Raw genomic sequence first — 17,395 nt, forward strand, 5'->3', positions numbered from 1 at the left:
TAGCTGGGACTACAGGTGCCCGCCACCACACCCAGCTAATTTTTATATTTTTAGTAGAGACAGGATTTTGCCATGGTCGCCAAGCTGGTATCACCTCAAGTGATCCACCCATCTCAGCCTCCTAAAGTGCTGGGATGACAGATGTGAGCCATCGTGCCTGGCTCTGGCTAATATTTTTGTCTGTTTTTTTGTAGAGACAGAGTCTCACTGTGTTGCCCAAGCTGGTCTTAAACCCCTGGGCTCAAGCAATTCTCCCGCCTTGGCCTCCCAAAGTGCTGGGATTATAGGAGTGGGCCACTCCTATAATCAGTGGTCAGTGGGCCACTGACTTGTTTCTATGTGTTAACTCACATTTAATCGTCAGGACAAATACCGAAGGGAAAAGCTAATGTGGTCCTGTTTTGCAGGTGATGGAACTGAAGCCCAGAGAGGTTAAGGTCACAGAGATGAGCCTGAGTCAGGGCCTGGCTCAGAGCCCACACACATCATCTCCATGCCACGCAGACCTCCAATCACACCCAATGACTTGCCTGTCCCCAGACACCCCGTGCATGTCTTCTCATGCCTGCAAGCTCTTACTCAGATAGTTTCTTCTTTTTTTTTTTTTTTTTTTTGAGGCGGAGTCTCGCTCTTTTCGCCCAGGCTGGAGTGAAGTGGCGAAATTTCGGATCACTGCAAGCTCCACCCCCTGGGTTCAAGCGATTCTCCTGCCTCAGCCTCCCGAGTAACTGGGATTACAGGCACCCGCCACCACACCCAGCTAATTTTTGTCCCTGACATGTAGTGTTGAGGACTGGTCATGAAGTGAGAGACTGGAGTCAGGGAGATGAGGAAAGACACTGTTCGGAGTGATCTAGATGGGACAATTAGGCCCAAGCTAGCGCTGTAGCTGAGAATGTGGATAGAAGTGAGTAAACCTAGAAGATGTTAATGAGGAAGAATCGAGAGGCCAGAGGGAAAGGCCCCAGTGACCTTGAGGGGGTCGGGTAGGAGACCCTCACTGTGTTGAGGAAGGCGGGAGGAGGTACTGGTATGGGTGGGGAGAGGGTGAAGCATCCTCAAGGTGCCCAGTCTGGGGAAGTGTTGATTCCGTTCTCCCACTGAGCCAAGGCCCAAAACAGCCCTGAAGAAACCTGAGTTCTCGCCCTCTACTTTCACAGTCCTGACTGAGCGGCCTTGGATAAGCCCTCAGTTTCCACACTGTAAAGTCAGCCTGGGGGCCCACCCTGACCCGGGACTGAGGAGCATTGTCTGGAAGGCAGGAACTGCAGTTGGGTGCAGATGGGTTGGGGGATGTGAGCTGTCTCCCTCTCCATCCCTGCAGGGCTGGGTCAGAAACCAGCCTGGGGCCCAGCCAGGCGGAGGAGACACTCTACCCCCTCCAGCTCCCCAAGCTCTCAGAAGTCCCGTCTCCAGGGGGCGTGCCAGAAGCCTCGGAAGAAGAAGCTGACCCAGGCATCAGGTACAAGCTGTCACTGGAGGCAGAACTAGAAGCCCAGGTCACCCAGGAGCAGGGCTCCTTCTCCAGGGATGTCCTTACTCTGGGGGCCTTCTCAGCACCCTGTGCCTGGGTTCAACTCCCAGCTCCTCCTTGTATTAGCACTGAGGCCTCACACCCGGAAACTTGGGGTTCACTGGTCTATGGCAGAACCTGGGCATCAGTATTTTTTTTTTTTTGAGACAGACTCTCACTCTGTCCACCAGGCTGGAGTGCAGTGACACATCTCAGCTCATTGCCACCTCTGCCTCCCAGGTTGAAATGATTCTCCTGCCTCAGCCTCCTGAGTAGCTGGGATTACAGGCATGTGCCACCATGCTCAGCTAATTTTTGTATTTTTAGTAGAGACAGGATTTCGCCATGTTGGCCAGGCTGGTCTTGAACTCCTGACCTCAAGTGATCTGCCTGCCTCGGCCTCCCAAAGCGCTGGGATTACAAGCATGAGCCACTGCGCCTGGCCAGTGTTTTTTAAAGGTCGCAAGATGATTCTGACAGGTGGACAGGGGTTGAACAAAGAGGCCTGTGATTGAGGATCTGGGCATTCCCATACCAGGCCAGGCATAGCTTTGACACCGACAAGGACGTTTCCCACCTGAACCCTATTCTGGTGACAGGCAGGTGACTCCCAGGCCCCTCTGACACCTGAACCTTTGCTCCCCCAGAAAGCCAGACTCGGACCCCAAAGCCTCGCCGCTCTCTGGCCCTGAACAAGCCTGAGAAGCTGGTGACCCCATCCCCAGACCAGAAAGGAAGTGGCACAGGGGGGACCACTACCCCTCCAAGGTGCCCTGACTCCTGCGGTCACCCGAGGCCTGCATCATCCTCGCCTCCAGGTGACAGAAAAGGGGGACAGTCCCAGCTGACGCTGTTGGATCTGGCCGAGGACACCATCCACTGTGACATCTCAAGTGGGTCTCTTTCCTCACTCTGAACTTAGTCTTTCAGTAAGATGCCACTTTGGGGGCACCTGCTGTGTCCCAGACACAGTACCCGTAGTGGGGGCTGCAGCAGTGAATAGGAAACACTGCCTCTCACTTCTCAAGCTTGTGGCCTTGCTCTGGTGGTCTTCATCTCAGGCTGTGTCGTGGCTGTAATGGGGGGATGAGATCAGCGTCATTGTCTTGTGTGGGCTTCCCATCACAGAACCAGGGAGGAGGGCAGGGCCTCCGCCTCAGGCCTCACTTGGCTCTCCCATGCCCCAGTCACTGCACTGGTTTGGAAAAGGTGTGGTGATGCTTTCAAGCAGAGAGCTAGGCCAGAGGGAGGGAGGTCGGAGCTCGAGGCTTTGAGGCCTCAAGTCATCTCATTCCTCTATTTGTTCATTCAGCCTTTTCTTTTTTTTTTTTTTTTTTTTGAGATGGAGTCTTGCTCTGTTGCCCAGGCTGGAGTGCAGTGGTACAATCTCGGCTCACTGCAACCTCTGCCTCCTGGATTCAAGCGACTCTCCTGCCTCAGTCTCACGAGTAGCTGGGATTACAGGTGCGCACCACCACGCCCAGCTAATTTTTGTATTTTTAGTACAAACAGGGTTTTGCCATGTTGACCAGGCTGGTCTTGAACTCCTGATCTCAGGTGATCGCCCACCTTGGCCTCCCAAAGTGCTGGGATTACAGGTGTGAGGCACTGTGCCGGGCCCATTAGAGTTTTTTGTTTGTTTTGAGACAAAGTCTTGCTCTGTCGCCCATGCTGGAGTGCAGTGGTGCAATCTCGGCTACTGCAACCTCCACCTCCCAGGTTCAAGCAATTCTCTGCCTCAGCCTCCTGAGTAGCTGGGACAGGCGCCCGCCCCCATGCCCGGCTAATTTTTGTATTTTTAGTAGAGACGGGGTTTCACCATCTTGGCCAGGCTGGTCTTGAACTCCTGACCTCGTGATCCACCGCCTCAGCCTCCCAAAGTGCAGGGGTTACAGGTATGAGCCACTGTGCCCAGCCCCCATTACAGCTTCTGATAGGGATGTGGGATTCAAAAAACCCAGGGGTGATTTGGGGCACCCCTCAGCCTCACACCAACGTGACACCCTGCATCCTGAGGTTTGGGCTAGGATTGGGGAGTGACAGGGTGTGTGGCAGAAGCTGGCACCCCTTTGTCCCCTGCTTCTGGGCTTCCTGGAATTTGGTCCAGTCCCCAGGCATGGTCATCCTGATCTGCCCCTTAGGCTGCTGGTGCCAGGGCAGTGTCCAGGATGACGCGCCTTTCCCTGCGCTCCTGGCTCAGGAAGATGTGGCGAGGATCCATTTTCTCAACAAGACCCAGCCCCATCCCAGGTAAGGGAGTCCCCAGGGCACTGAGTGAGTGGTGCTGAGGGGTTTGGTCTGGCGTGGGTGAGGGGTAGTGGGAAGACAGGCCAAGTCACGTCCTCTGCGGGTGCCCCTTGAGCACCAATGGGGGCCCAGCTTTGTGTCTGCTGTTGTGAGCTCGCAGGAAAACCTGACTTCCCATTTCCCGGACATGGTCACAGCTTCCTCACCAGTCTCTTTGCCTCACCTGTTGCCTCTCCATCCCATCCTCATGTGACCACATGGCTTTTCCAACACAGAGACCTTGACCACGGAGGTTGTGGCTTAAAGCCCTTCCTCAGTGCCTGCAGCATAGAGTCCAATATTTTTTTGTTTTGTTTTTTTGTTTTTTTGTTTGAGACAGGGTCTCACTCTGTCGCCCAGGCCAGAGAGCAGTGGCACAATCATAGGTCACTGCAGCCTCAACCTTCAGGGCTCAAGCAGTCCTCCTGCCTCAGCTTCCTGAGTAGCTGGGACCACAGGTGCACACCACCACACCCAGCTAATTTTTTTTATGTTTATTTTTTGTAGAAATGAGGTACCCCTATGTTGCCTAGGCTGGTCTTGAACTCCTAGGCTCAAGCAATCCTCCCACCTCAGCCTCCCAAAGTGCTGGGATTACAGGTATGGGCCACTGCACCCGGCCCGGATATTTCACCTGGCCTTTGAGACCTTCAGTGGCCCCCGACTCACCTCGTCAGCCCTCTCTCCTGCCCTTCACCCATGACTCTTATACTTCACACCGCCACACATTCGCCATTCCTCAGAAGCCCTGCACCAGCCCCTCTGAGCTTCTCACATTCCAGTACTTCTTCCTGGATAGCCTGCTTCCCTGTGCCCCTGGAAAACTGCCCATCCCTCAGGCTGAGCCCACTGCTCTCCACTGGCTCATCATCCTCCAGCGCCCTCGGTCACAGCACTGCTTACGGGCTGGGCTATCCTCATGAGACTGTAAGCTCCCTGAGGATGGGAGCCTCGACTGACTGAGCTTTACACCCCCAGCACTCCCCCAGGGGCCAGTGCAGAGTGCCAAAGGGGCCCCATAGCAGTTTCTAGCCCAGAGTCTGTGCATCTGACTCTGAAACTCCACCTCTTGCAGGCAGAAGCTGGTGTTCTATGATTCCAGCGAGGATGTGGACAAAGGGTCCCTAGACGCTGACCCTTGGCTCCCTGCCTGGACCCCAGAGAACAGCCCCCAAGGTGACTGCAACTCTGTCTCTCCTCCTTGTAGGCTGGTGTGGGCCTTCCCATACTTTCAGTCTGAGGATGTCTATGGAAGAGAGGAGACGGGAAAGGGAATGGAGATCCCCTAAGCACAGGGAAGGCAAACACACAGTGCACCTGCCAGCTCTCCACCACCGCTGCCATGGAGACTTGATAATCAATCACCACTCTTCCCTTGAGCCCAGACACTGCCTCAGAATCATTCTGGGTCTTTTTGGTTTGTTTGTTTTATTTTTTGAGATAGGGTTTCACTCTGTTGTCCAAGCTGGAGTACAGTGGCGCAGTCTCAGCTCACTTCAACCTCTGTCTGCTGGGTTCAAGTGATTCTCCTGCCTCAGCCTCCCGAGTAGCTGGGATTACAGGTGCCCACCACCATGCCCAGCTAATTTCTGTATTTTTAGTAGAGATGGGGTTTCACCATGTTGGCCAGGCTGGTCTCAAACTCCTGACCTACGGTGATCTGCCCGCCTCAGCCTCCCAAAGTGTTGGGATTACAGGCGTGAGCCACCCCTCCGAACTCTTTTTGTGTTTTTGTTTTGTTTTTTCTTTTGAGACAAGTTCTTGCCCTGAGGCTGGAGTGCAGTGGCGCAATCACAGCTCACTGAGGCCTCCAATTCCTGGACTCAAGGGATCGTCCTGCCTCAGCTTCTCAAAGTGCTGGGATTACAGGCACGTGACCCTGCTCCCGACCTCAGAATCCATTTTTTTTTTTTTTTTTTGAGAGGGAGTTTCACTCTTGTCTCCCAGGCTAGAGTGCAGTGGCACTATCTCAGTTCACTGCAACCTCTGCCTCCCGGGATCAGGTGATTCTGTGTCAGCCTCTGAGTAGCTGGGATTACAGGTGTGCACCACCACGCCTAGCAAATTTTTATATTTTTAGTAGAGACAGGGTTTCACCGTGTTGGCCAGGCTGGTCTCGAACTTCTGACCTCAGGTGATCCACCTGCCTCGGCCTCCCAAAGCGCTGGGATTATAGGCGTGAGCCCCCGCATCTGACCTCAGAATCTTTCTTGTTGCAGAGCTGCAGGTAGTTATAATCAGCCTATGGGATTTTGTACATTATGATATTGATTTTTCTTTTTTTTTGGCCATCCCTGACATAATGCCAAACATCATTTTGCTTCATTTCTTCTTCTTCTTCTTTTTTTTTTTTTAAATTTTGAGACAGGGTCTCACTCTGTCACCCAGGTTGGAGTGCAGTGGCACGATCTCGGCTCACTGCAACCTCTGCTCCCGGGTTCAGGTGATTCTCCTTCCTCAGCCTCCTGAGTAACTGAGATTACAGGCACGTGCCACTACCCCCAGCTAAGTTTTGTATTTTTTAGTAGAGACAGGGTTTCACCATGTTAGCCAGGCTGGTCTTGAACTCCTGATCTCAAATGATCCGCCCACCTCGGCCTCCCAAAGTGCTGGGTTACAGGCGTGAGCCATCGCAGCCGGCTGCCTCTTCATTTCTCCGATCAAGAATTCAAAATGAGAAACTGAGATTCGCTTTCCGTAGCATCAGGCACTATCTCCTCAATGCCAGCTGCTGTGCTAGGGCAGAGGGTGATCTCTGGCCACACCCCTGAGTCTGCTGTTTCCTTTCCAGGGAGCCCACTGTTCCTGGGGCCTCCCCAGATTGATGTCTGGAGTGGAACAGGCCACCCAAGTGAGATCCTCGGGCTCAGCCCTAGCCTTTTCAGCTCCCCAGGGAAACTGCTGCCAGACGAGATCTTGGAGGATGACACGGAGTACCTGACCCAAGGTGAGGCCCAGGCCTAGCCCTGATGCTTAGTTCATTCGGGAAACATACGGTGCCCAGGCCTGCGCTGGGCCATCCTGGGTGCCCGGGGTGAATCCTGCCCTGGCCCTGCCTCAAGGAGCCCACGGCCTAGTGGGGGAGCAGCCACAGACTGGTGTGGTGCATGGGTGGCTTTAGAAGCCCATAGCAGGACTTGAGCTCACTCTGTGTGTTGGAGGTGACCCAGGGGAGTGGGCTGTGAGCGGGATTTGGACCTAGGGTGGGAGATCCTGAAGGAGAACGCCAGAGACGGGGACTCCGGCTAGCAGGGACGGTGTGGCCGAAGCTGGGCGGTGTGGGGGAAGCATTTCCACTCTGGCTGCCCCTCTGGTCTCCCTCCCTAGCGGCTTTCTTTGAAGAAGTGTGCTTAGATCTGGAGTCTTCACCTTCAGCCTACACGCAGGAGGCTCCACAGGAAAAGGTAGACATCCCCTGCCTCTCTGTCCACAGACACATCCATCCGTCTTTCCACACACGTCACTCATGGCTTCATTCACTCATCCACTCCCTCACCCTTTCAGCCACCATCTACCCATCTGTCCTTCCACTCATGCTTCCCCTCATCCTTAAAACCACCCCCCGACCCTCTCTGCGCTCACTGGTGGCCACCAGATGCCGGCTCTGTGCTGGGCACGTGGAACGAATTGGACAAAATGGATAAAAAAGGATAAAAGCTGCCAGGTGCCCATAGAAAAGAAAACTCACATCATTTTATTCATTTATTTTATTTTATTTTATTTTATTTAGACTGAGTTTCCCTGTTGTCGCCCAGGCTGGGGTGCAGTGGTGCGATCTCGGCTCACTGTAACCTCCGCCTCCCGGGTTCAAACAATTCTCCTGCCTCAGCCCCCCTAGTAGCTGGGATTACAGGTGTCTGTCACCACACCCGGCTAATTGTGTATTTTTAGTAGAGATGGGGGTTCACCATGTTGGCCAGGCTGGTCTCGAACTCCTGACCTCGAGTGATCCGCCCACTTTGGCCTCCTAGAGTGCTGGGATTACAGGTGTGAGCCACCGTGCCCAGCTTCCCACATCATTTTACAACTACTCTACGAAGCAGAGTCTCCTGTGGCCCCATTTTACAGATAAGGAAATTGAAATCAAAAGACTAAGCTGGGAGCGGTGGCTCACACCTGTAATCTCAGCACTTTGAGAGGCTGACGTAGGCGGATCACCTGAGATCAGGAGTTCGAGACCAGCCTGGCCAACATGGGGAAACCCCATTTCTACTAAAAATACAAAAAGTGTCCGGGCGTGGTGGCTCACGCCTGTAATCCCACTATTTTGGGAGGCCGAGGAGGGCAGATCACCTGAGGTCAGGAGTTGGAGACCAACCAGTCTGGCCATCATGGCGAAATACTATCTCTACTAAAAATACAAAATTAGCCGGGTGTGGTGGTACATGCCTGTAATCCCAGCTACTCAGGAGGCTGAGGCAGAAGAATCGCTTAAACCTGGGAGGCGGAGGTTGCAGTAAGCCAAGATGGCACCGTTGGACTGCAGCCTGGGCAACAAGAGCGAAACCCAGTCTCAAAAAAGAAAAAGAAAAAGAAATTATCAGGGTGTGGCCGGGCGTGGTGGCTCATGCCTATACTTCCAGCACTTTGGGAGGCTGAGGCGGGCAGATCACCTGAGGTCAGGAGTTTGAAACTAGCTTGACCAATATGATGAAACCCCCTCTCTACTAAAAATACAAAATTAGCTGGGCGTGGTGGTGGGCACTTGTAACCCCAGCTACTCAGGAGTCTGAGGCAGGAGAATCACTTGAACCCAAGAGGTGGAGATTGGAGCCGAGATGGTGCCATTGCACTCCAGCCTGAGGGAAAAGAGTAAGACTCCGTCTCAAAAAAAAAAAAAAAAGAAAAGAAAAAAAAGAAAAGAAAGGAAGAAAGAAAGAAAGACAGGGTCTTGCTTTGTTGCCCAGGCTGGAGTCAGTGTCACCATCATAAATCAGTGCCTTGAACTCCTGGGCTCAAATGACCCTCCCACACCACCATGCCCAGCTGGTTTTTTAAATTATTTTTAAATTTAACTTAATTCAATTTCTTTTTTTTTTTTTTTTTTTGAGACAGAGTCTCACTCTGTCACCCAGGCTGGAGTGCAGTGGTACGATCTCGGCTCACTGCAACCTCCGTCTCCTGGATTTAAGCGATTCTTGTGCCTCAGCCTCCAGAGTAGCTGGGACTACAGGCGCCCACCAACATACCTGGCTAATTTTTTAGTATTTTTAGACAGAGTTTCGCCATGTTGGCCAGGCTGGTTTTGAACTCCTGACCTCAGGTGATCCTCCTGCCTCAGCCTCCGAAAGTGCTGAGATTACAGGCATGAGCCACTGCGCCTGGCCTATTTTTTTTTTGTTTGTTTGTTTTTTGTTTTTTGTAGAACAAGGTCTCTCTATGTTGCCCAGGCTGGTCTGTAACTCCTGGCCTCAAGCAGTCCTCCTGCCTCAGCCTCCCAGAGTGTTGGGGTTACAGGCGTGAGCCACCACACCCTGCCAATCTGAGCTGCTGCTAATGCTCATGTTATGTCCTAGAAAAGCAGTATTGGGGGGATGAAGGGGCACCACTTGTCTCCCCTCCCATCTTTCTCCCTCATCATGCCCCAGGACACGGCCTCCAAGGCCCCCAAAGACCCTCCCGAGTCCCACAGCCTGCACCGGTCCTCAGTCTCGCTGGACCACTGCTACCTCTCGCTGAGCGGGAACAGCAAGGCGCCATCCAGCTCCAGCTCCAGCTCCAGCTCCAGCTCCAGCTCCAGCTCCAGCTCCAGCTCGGAGGACAGCGACTCGGAGCCCCTGTGGAAGCAGCGAGAGGTGAGAGACACGGCCACATGCCAGGGCCAGCAGGGCCTCCTTCCTCTCTCACCACCCTCTCCCTCCCCCAGGATATGCAGGCCAACCCTGTGGGCATGCCGGGCTCCAGCGAAGAGGACGAAGACACCACATGGACCCCCACCCGGCTGGCCTCACCCCTGCCGGCAGCTGAGAAAAAGGCCACCAAGGGCCAAGTAGCCAGGGCCCCCGTGAAGCCCAAGGAGAAGAAGAAAGGCCCCTGCCCACCCCAGATGAAGAAGAAGTGTGTCAACGGCTTCATCATGTTCTGCAGGATGAACCGGAAGCAGTACATCCGGTGGGTAGGGGGTCGTCTTTGGCCCTGGGGAAGGCCCTGGCTTCATTCTCTGCCCGCAGCCTGGCCATGCCGCTCCTCACAACTGTCTGACACTTTTTCCCCCTCCGAGACCCCACAAACCCTTCGTGGACCACAGTTCTTCCCCAGAACTGAACCCGGCCCCATTGTATTGGACAGGGTCCATCCATTGTCAGCGCTGAAACCCAATTCAGGCTTTAGACTTCAGAAAAAAAGGAGTTTTTTTTTTGTTTTTTTTTTTTTTTTGAGACAGAGTCTCACTCTATCGCCCAGGCTGTAGTGCAGTGGCACAATCACAGCTCACTGCAACGTCTGCCTCCTGGGCTCAAATCACTGCAACCTCTGCCTCTCAGATTCTCCTGCCTCAGCCTCCTGAGTAGCTGGGATAACAGGCGCGCCGCCAGCTAATTTTTGTATTTTTAGTAGAGACAGGGTTTCACCATGTTGGCCAGGCTGGTCTCGAATGCCTCACCTCAAGTGATCTGCCTGCCTCGGCCTCTCAAATTGCTGGGATTACAGGTGTGAGCCATCAGGCCCAGCAAGGAAAGAAAATGAATTGGCTTATATAACCTAGAAAACAAGGGCGGGTATAGACTGCCTTGAGACGTAGCTGGTTTTAGGGCTCACACAGGCTGTCTGGAATCTTTGTCCTTTTCGCTCAGTTCCTCTGTCTTCCGGGCTGGCTTCATTCTCTGGCAGGTGGGGTCACCCCAGGAGGCACAGGCTCGGGTCCTGTCCCCCACCCAAGCGACCCCGGGAGGAGGAGAGGTCTCTAAGGTTTTAAGCAAAGTCCTTGGGACTGACTTTGGTAGATCTGGTGCCAACCCTGAACCAGTCACTGCCAGGCCTGGAGCCAGGGGATGGGGAGGCCCCCCCAAGCCACAGTGGAAAAGAGCTAGTTCCTTTACAGGAAGATCCAGATGTGGGGGCCAGGAGCGGTGCCCACAGGTCCCCTGCACTCTCCTGGGACACCAGGTGCCCCCTTGTGAACAGCCGCTGAGTCCAGCTCCCTCTGCCTCCTCAGCTCCAGAGGGTGGTCTTGGAGGCCTTGTAGACCCACAAGGCTAGGGAGGGCCCGAGTTCTCAGTCAGGGTGTCCTGCAGACCTCTCCTTACCTCCTCCTCCTTCCTGTCCCAGATCCTGCCCTGGAACCGCTTCCACAGCTGCCACCAAGGAGCTGGCCCAGCTGTGGCGGGTGATGACCCAGCAGGAGCGGAGGCCATACTGGTGAGAGGCCCCGGCCCCGAGGTGTGGGTGGGGGGTGGAAGAGCCTCCCTACCCCGGAACCCTGCTCTGTCTCTGGAGCCTTGGGTGTCATGGCATGGGAGACTGGGCCGAGGAATTTGCGTATTGCCCCTTCTTATGAAACCCTTGGGGGTGACACAGGTGTAGGGGTACCCCACCACAGCTAAGCTGGGGAACAGCTGAGCCCAGACATGGACCCCTGCCTCAATTCTTTTGCTGTCTCTGCCACACGAGTTTCTTGGGGCGTGGTCTGATTTTCCTGTCGCTTGGCCACCTCGACTCCCCCGAATCCTGTCCCCTCCACCTTCAAGGAGCTGCCACCTGCCCTGGCTCCTGACTTTGAACACATCCCAGAGCCCTTGACCGAGTCCCATCTTACAGACTGGGACTTGGTGGACCCAAGGCTCGCCCAATAGAGGCTAAAACGGTGGCCCAGGCCCCTGCAGGGCCACAGGATTGGGGGTGGTACAGGGATGCCCGGGAGGCGAGTGAGGAAGCCAGGCCATCCTGCCACCATCTCCCCAGCACCAAGGCTCGCAGGTTCAGCCGCCAGCACAACCGCATCGTGAAGCAGGACGGCTCCAGCAGCGAGGCTGAGGACTGGGAGACGCCCAAGCCCTTCTACCAGCTGCTGGCCGAGAAGGCCTTGCCGCTGCCCCCGCACCTCCAGTGAGAGGGCGGCCCCTCGCCTGGCTCCCCTCACCCCTCATGGCAACCGCGGCTCTTGCTGGAAGCCAGGACCCATCGATGAACTTGTCCCTCCTGGGCATCCAGCCCCTGAGAATGCAGGTCCAATGGGACTGGGGAGGGGGGCACTGATTAGCCCCAACTGCTGGGCACATTTGCCTGGAGCACCAGAGTCACCCACAGCTGCCTTGATTCTCCCCCGGGCTTAGGAAGGAAACCCAAAATGAAATGCGGGGCATTGGAAGGTGAAGTTTACCCACCCCTCTCCCCTTCCCTTCCCCACCCCAGAGCCACTCGGTTGCAACCCTGTTCATGCTCACCTCACCCTACTCCTCCCCTCTCCTGTTCTACTTTTAGACTATTTATTGTTTTAAATAAAATAAAGCAAGTGGAACCTTTGTTACCAGCAAGAGAGACAAGGGCAGGCCCTCCTGCGTCCCCCTGCTGCCCCGCTGGGGTGCTCCGTCCACCCTCATCTGGAGGCCTGTGGCTTGCAAGAGGCCTCATTGCCACCCCCTCCCCAGCCACCCTGTGCATCTGAATGCAAACCCCTCTTCCCCCTCGGGAGGCAGCAATGGGAAGGCCAGGTCTCGAGGTGGGCTCTGTGTTCAGCGCTGCTTTGGACAGACACTGGAAGGCACCCCAGACCCCTGGTGGTGGTGTAATCCGATAACTTTATTTTAATTGAAAATGGAGGCATAACATGTCCTAGAAAAATAAAGATTTAGGATACAAAGGAGACACAGCGGCAGGGCTGCCCCCAGGGATGAGGGAATCTTTGGTCTGGGCCGGATATGAGGACAAGGGCTTGAGTCCAGGGGAGCTGGTGAAGGAAGACCCCCGCCTCCCCACAGCTGCCCCACCCCCTGCCCCTGGCAGGAAATGCCACACTGGGGAGGGTCTCCAGTCTCAGGGGCGCGGGGCTGCCTGTCCTCCACCTTCGGATTCCAGGCAGTTGTGACAACACCAGCTATCGGCAGAGCTATTAATAGTGTTTCAGGGAGTGACAGGGAGAGGGCTCTGGGGGCTGGAAGTCCGGCCCTGGGGCAGGGTGTTCCGCTTACAGCTAGTACCAAGTGGAGGGGGCAGGGCCCCTGAGTCAGGACCCTGAGTCCCCCACGTATATGGCAGGGCACAGCATGGGGAGGGCTGTAACAGAGAGGCCTCCCATCCAGAGGGGGATGGAGACCTGGACAGGAGGTGGCAGGGGATACAACCCCCAGCACCACCAGGGCTTGGAGAGGCCACCCAGGCAGAAGGATGTGGTGACTGGGGTCTTCAGCAACCGCATTTCTGGGGCTCCCCCCTCCCATTCCTGTCCCTGCGTCTTCAGCACCAATGTCGGGAGAGGCCACGGGGCCACACTGGGTCACAGTTCCAAGGGCTCCTCCACAGGCACCGACTGGAGCTGGGTCAGAACCTTGGCCTCAGCTTCCAACCCCTCGTCAACCTCACCCCCTGCGGTGGCCCCCAGGAGCAGCCCCTCGGGGTCGGGGTCTGGCAGCCTCAGCACGGTGTGGGGGGCCTGTGTCCCCAGCCCCTTTTCCGCTTCCAGCAGCCCCTCTGTTCCTGCGCTTAGTTCCAGCCCTGCTGACCAGACAGGCACGGCCGCGGGTGACAACATCAGCCCCTCTGGTGGGGGCGCCGGGAAGTTGGGCAGGAGGCCAGGGGAGTCAGGGGAGAAGGGCAGGCTGGTGCTGGAGGTGGTGGCAGCGGCGGGGGGTGGCTGCTGCGCAGAAAGGGTGCCTAGGGCGTGAGCCTCTGGGAGAGCAGGGCTGGGGGCCACCGGGAGGCCTCCCTCAGGCACGGAGATGGCCGTCTCTGGCTTCAGTGGCAGGGCCAGGCCGGGGGCTGGCGGCAGGACCTGGGAGACGAGCATGCTGGTGGGGAAGGTGGCGGTGAGGATGATCTTGCCCTGCTGCACGGCCACACCCGTCACGATGGGGCTGCCAGACACAGGGTTGGCCAGGAGGAAGTTTCCTGTGGGGAGAGAGGGACCGAGCGCAGGTGAGAGCCAGGAGAGCAGGCCAAGCCAGAGAGAAGTGGAGACTGCGCAGCTGGAGGGTGGGTGGAGGGAGCCTTCCGGTGGGCTTTGGGGCACTGCGACTTGCCAGGGATGAGATGCCCTCCAGGAGCCCAGGGACAGCCCCTCCCTCTCCGAGATGACAGCACCCCTCCCCGGCTCTCACCTAGGCCTGAGGGAGGGAGATGGGGGTACCTGGGGCAGTGGCCGAAGGCAGCTGCAGGGCAGTCACGCCCACCCCGGAGTTGATGAGGTGCACGTTGGCAGGGCCTGCTGCAGCTGCCACCTTCACAGGGCTGCCTGGCCCGGCTGCCAACAGCTGCAGGGGCCCCACAGCCTGGGGCAGGGTCACCACCTGTGAGGTGGGTACTACCTGGGGCAGGTTCAATAGTGGGGAGGTGGGGCTCAGGCCCGTGGGGTACCCCGGGGGTGGGGAGAGCGGTACCACTTGTGGGGCAGCCACAGCAGGCACTGGCCCCGGGGGCAGAGGAAAGGTGGCAGCCGTCGGGGGGCCAGGCACCACTTGGGCCAGGGGCCCCAGGACCTCCTCTCCAAGGGCTGGTCCCGGAGCAGCCACCTGGGCCCCTTTGGTCTCAGGGGCCTCCGACTGAGCCTCCTCCAGCCGCACCTCCCCTGTCTGAGGGTCCAGGACCAGAGAGGTCTTGGCCTCGCTGGCCCCCTGAGGGCTGGGCTGCGGTGGAGGGGCACCCCCGCCCCCAGTGAGCAGCAGCGGGCCCAGGCTGGAGGCCTCGCCCAGGGCCAGGCCGTTGATGATGACGGGGCCCCCGTTGAGGAGCACTGCTGGGGAGCTGCTGGCTGCCAGGAAGCTCCCGTTCACCAGGATGGAGGAGGAAGCCGGGCAAGGCGCGGGAGGGCCGGTCCCTGCCAGGAATATGGAGCCCTGGGCAGCGGCCTCGGCGGACACTGGGGCCGCCCCTCTCTCCAGGTCCTCAGGACTTCGGCTGGACTCGTCCTCAGTCGTGGGATTCCCATCAGACTCGCTGGCCGGAGAAATGGCTGTCAGCTGGGGTCCCTTAGCCTGTGGGGCCTCCCGCATAGCCAGCCGGCTGCTCCCCCACCTTTCCCTGGCCCAAGTTTCGGTGGATCATTCCAGGGGTTATGACGCCTCTCTGAGACCACTCCAAACTCCAGGGCCTTTTGCAAGCCCTGCGTGGACACCACTGCAGAGAAGCGCTGGGGAGGGAAGAGGCCCTTGCTCTCCCCCACCTCGGCCTCGGGTCCCCAGAGGCTGAGCTCCCAGGTTGCCCTAAAAGTTCCTTGGTTGGGCGGAAAGCGGGCGAGTGGCCTGGAGAGAGGGAGCAGCAGCCGCCAGCCCAGTTCCCGGTGCCCTCCCCGCGGGGCGTCAGAGAAGGGAGAGGCCGGCGCTCAGGGTGGGAGGAGAAGGGTTTGGGTTACAGGGAAACCGGAGCTGGGAAAGGTTCACGTTTCACAACAAAGGCAGACGACGGACCACGCCGTCCGGGCCCGGAGGGAGTGTGGGGGCGGGTGGGTAAGAGTAACGGTCAGTGAAGAAAGGGGGCTGGGAGGCAGCCCCTACGCGGAGTGGAGTGGCCACAGGCCCTGTCCTTTTTCCTCAGTCCCTCTAGTGCCCCCCGCAGTGTGGTTCCCCAACACCGATGGGATTTGGGCAGGAGCTCGGAATGAGCCGCTGGAAGAGGAGACGCGTGCGGGGAGAGGGCCCGGGCGGGTGCCTGTCCCGTCCACACTTAGTCCCCGCGCCCCGCGGGCGCCTGAGATTGTGAGCTGGTCCCGGGAGATGTCCGAGGACCTCGGCGCGCCGGCCCCAGCAGTGGGCACGGGGAAGGAGGGCTGGTGGACGGGATGTCCCCGGGAGAGCTGGACTTGCGCCGCCCGAGGCCCCTCACCTCTTGCAGGGCGCGCCGCCTCCGGCCCCGGTCCGGTCGCGCTGTCGCCGGTTCTTGAACCAGTTGCTGACCTGCGTGAGCGACAGGCCGGTGAGTGTGGCCAGGCGGCGCTTCTCGTCCGGCGTGGGGTAGCGGTTGCCGCGGTAGCAGGCCTTGAGCGCTGCGCGGGAGCGCTCCTTGAAGCAGTAGACTGTCTCCTCGCCGTCCCAGATGGTCTTGGGCAGCGGGAACTTCTTGCGCAGTCGATACTTGTCCACCGCGCCCAGCGCGCGGCCGCGGGCCCGCTCGGCCTCATGGTAGCGCGCGCGCAGGTAGAGGTCCTGCAGGAAGGCGTGGTGGGCGGCGGGGAAGGGGCGGCTCTCGAGTAGCCGGTAGAGCTCGGCGTACTCGCCCCGCTGGAAGGCCACCAGGGCCCGCGCGCGCAACACCGGGTCGCTGCCACGTAGGCGCTCGGCCGGGGGCAGTGCGCCCAGGAAGCGGCTCAAGCGGCCGGCGTGGCCCGCCTGGAGCAGCGCCTCGCAGACGCACGCCACCTGCTCGGGCGAGAAGCGAAGGCCCGTGGGCGGTTCGGAAGCGGCCTCGGGGGGCGACCCGGGGACGCCCGGGGATCCCGGGCCCTCAGCTCCCGCAGCCGCTTCGCCCGCCCCGGCCCCGGCCGCCGCCGCCGCCTCACCCTCGGCCGCCTGCAAAGTCTGCAAGAGCTGGCGCGCTTCCTCCTCCTCCTCTTCGGTCGCCGCCGCCGCCACCGCCTCCCCCCCAGCCGCCGGCCCCGCGTTCGGTTCCACAGGCAAGGTAGCCATGTTTTGCAACTTTGGGAAGTTCCTCCCTCCTTCTCTTCCTCCCTCGGGCTTTCCCCAGCCCCCTCCCCCGCCTGTCCCCCCTTTTCGCCCCCACTCCCCGCTCTTCTCGATCTTCTCTCTGGCCGACCCTGCGCCCCACGCCGGGAAGGCGAGATCCAGCTCTCCACTCGGGTCTCTGTCCCCTTGTGTGTGTCCGTCCCCCTCCCGTCTGTGATTCTCCCTTTGTTTTCCCTCCGCCTCTGGCCGCGCTTTCTGCCTCCCCCCAGCGTGTGCTTCTGGCTCAGGGCCTCAGTTTCCCCATCGGGACAACGCAGAAGGTAACGGGCCGTCCAGGAGGGCTAAGGGCGCGAAGCCTCCGCCCCGAGACTGAGCTTCTGCACGCCTCCGTCTCCAGGGTCCTCTGCAGGCCCCCACATTCCCCATCTCGGCCTGCGCTCCGCCCCTCGGAATTCCCGGCTCCGCAGGGGGGGCGGGTCTGGCCGGGAGGAGGGGCGGGGAACGGGCTAGAAAGTTTGCAGCAACTTTTCTCGAGCTTGCGTCCCAGGAGCAGATGCGCGTGGCGTGCGCAGGCGCAGTGGAAGGAGAATGGCCGCGCGCGCTGCCAGCCCAGCCCCCCTCTTCTCGACGCTCGGTGGCACAGCTGGGCCACAGCTGGGCGGGGGAGGTGCCTCCGGGTGGCCCGCTCGCCCTCCTATTGGCCGGACGCCAAAGCCCCGCCCCGTGGCTGTTCCTCCCCCAACCCTGATTCGGCCGCTTCGCACCCCGCTAGCTCCTCCCAGACCTTCGGCCGCCTCCACTCGCCTTCGGATTGGCCCGCTGCGTAGCC

The 17,395-nt window shown here is 58.5% G+C and overlaps 2 protein-coding genes across 3 annotated transcripts in view; one reads left to right on the forward strand and one right to left on the reverse strand.

The window, feature by feature from the left end:
- The window catches only part of MEIOSIN (meiosis initiator), a 30,072-nt gene extending 17,807 nt beyond the window's left edge, over window positions 1-12,265 (forward strand). The window contains exons 5-14 of one of the 2 annotated variants that reach the window (XM_019016027.4): window positions 1,325-1,462; window positions 2,161-2,406; window positions 3,655-3,763; window positions 4,875-4,975; window positions 6,591-6,746; window positions 7,127-7,203; window positions 9,388-9,594; window positions 9,666-9,910; window positions 11,066-11,155; window positions 11,699-12,198. In XM_019016027.4, the coding sequence (XP_018871572.2) occupies window positions 1,325-1,462; window positions 2,161-2,406; window positions 3,655-3,763; window positions 4,875-4,975; window positions 6,591-6,746; window positions 7,127-7,203; window positions 9,388-9,594; window positions 9,666-9,910; window positions 11,066-11,155; window positions 11,699-11,846 (1,517 nt within the window). In that variant the 3' untranslated portion in view covers window positions 11,847-12,198. Of the gene's footprint in view, window positions 1-1,324; window positions 1,463-2,160; window positions 2,407-3,654; window positions 3,764-4,874; window positions 4,976-6,590; window positions 6,747-7,126; window positions 7,204-9,387; window positions 9,595-9,665; window positions 9,911-11,065; window positions 11,156-11,698 lie in introns of both variants that reach the window. The other variant, XM_055369761.2, reaches the window with a different exon arrangement.
- A 249-nt stretch (window positions 12,266-12,514) lies between these two features.
- On the reverse strand, window positions 12,515-17,366 carry SIX5 (SIX homeobox 5). The gene is made up of 3 exons (XM_004060997.5): window positions 15,770-17,366; window positions 14,079-14,884; window positions 12,515-13,840 (listed from the first exon to the last, which is right to left on the reverse strand). Exons 1-3 carry the CDS (start codon window positions 16,567-16,569, stop codon window positions 13,230-13,232), a joined length of 2,217 nt encoding a protein of 738 aa, XP_004061045.4. The 5' UTR covers window positions 16,570-17,366; the 3' UTR covers window positions 12,515-13,229.
- Between the last annotated feature and the right edge of the window lie 29 nt (window positions 17,367-17,395).

The sequence above is a fragment of the Gorilla gorilla genome, chromosome 20, assembly GCF_029281585.2.
Source record: "Gorilla gorilla gorilla isolate KB3781 chromosome 20, NHGRI_mGorGor1-v2.1_pri, whole genome shotgun sequence".
Classification (NCBI taxonomy): domain Eukaryota; kingdom Metazoa; phylum Chordata; class Mammalia; order Primates; family Hominidae; genus Gorilla; species Gorilla gorilla.

What these genes read in the sequence shown, in the direction of transcription:
- SIX5 (XM_004060997.5), bottom strand. Translation starts at nt 16,569, where the DNA reads ATGGCTACCTTGCCTGTGGAACCGAACGCGGGGCCGGCGGCTGGGGGG. An exon ending in GGCGGCGCGCCCTGCAAGAG is followed by an intron (nt 14,885 to 15,769) that starts GTGAGGGGCCTC and finishes TTCTCCGGCCAG; the next exon opens with CGAGTCTGATGGGAATCCCA. An exon ending in GCCTTCGGCCACTGCCCCAG is followed by an intron (nt 13,841 to 14,078) that starts GTACCCCCATCT and finishes CTCTCCCCACAG; the next exon opens with GAAACTTCCTCCTGGCCAAC.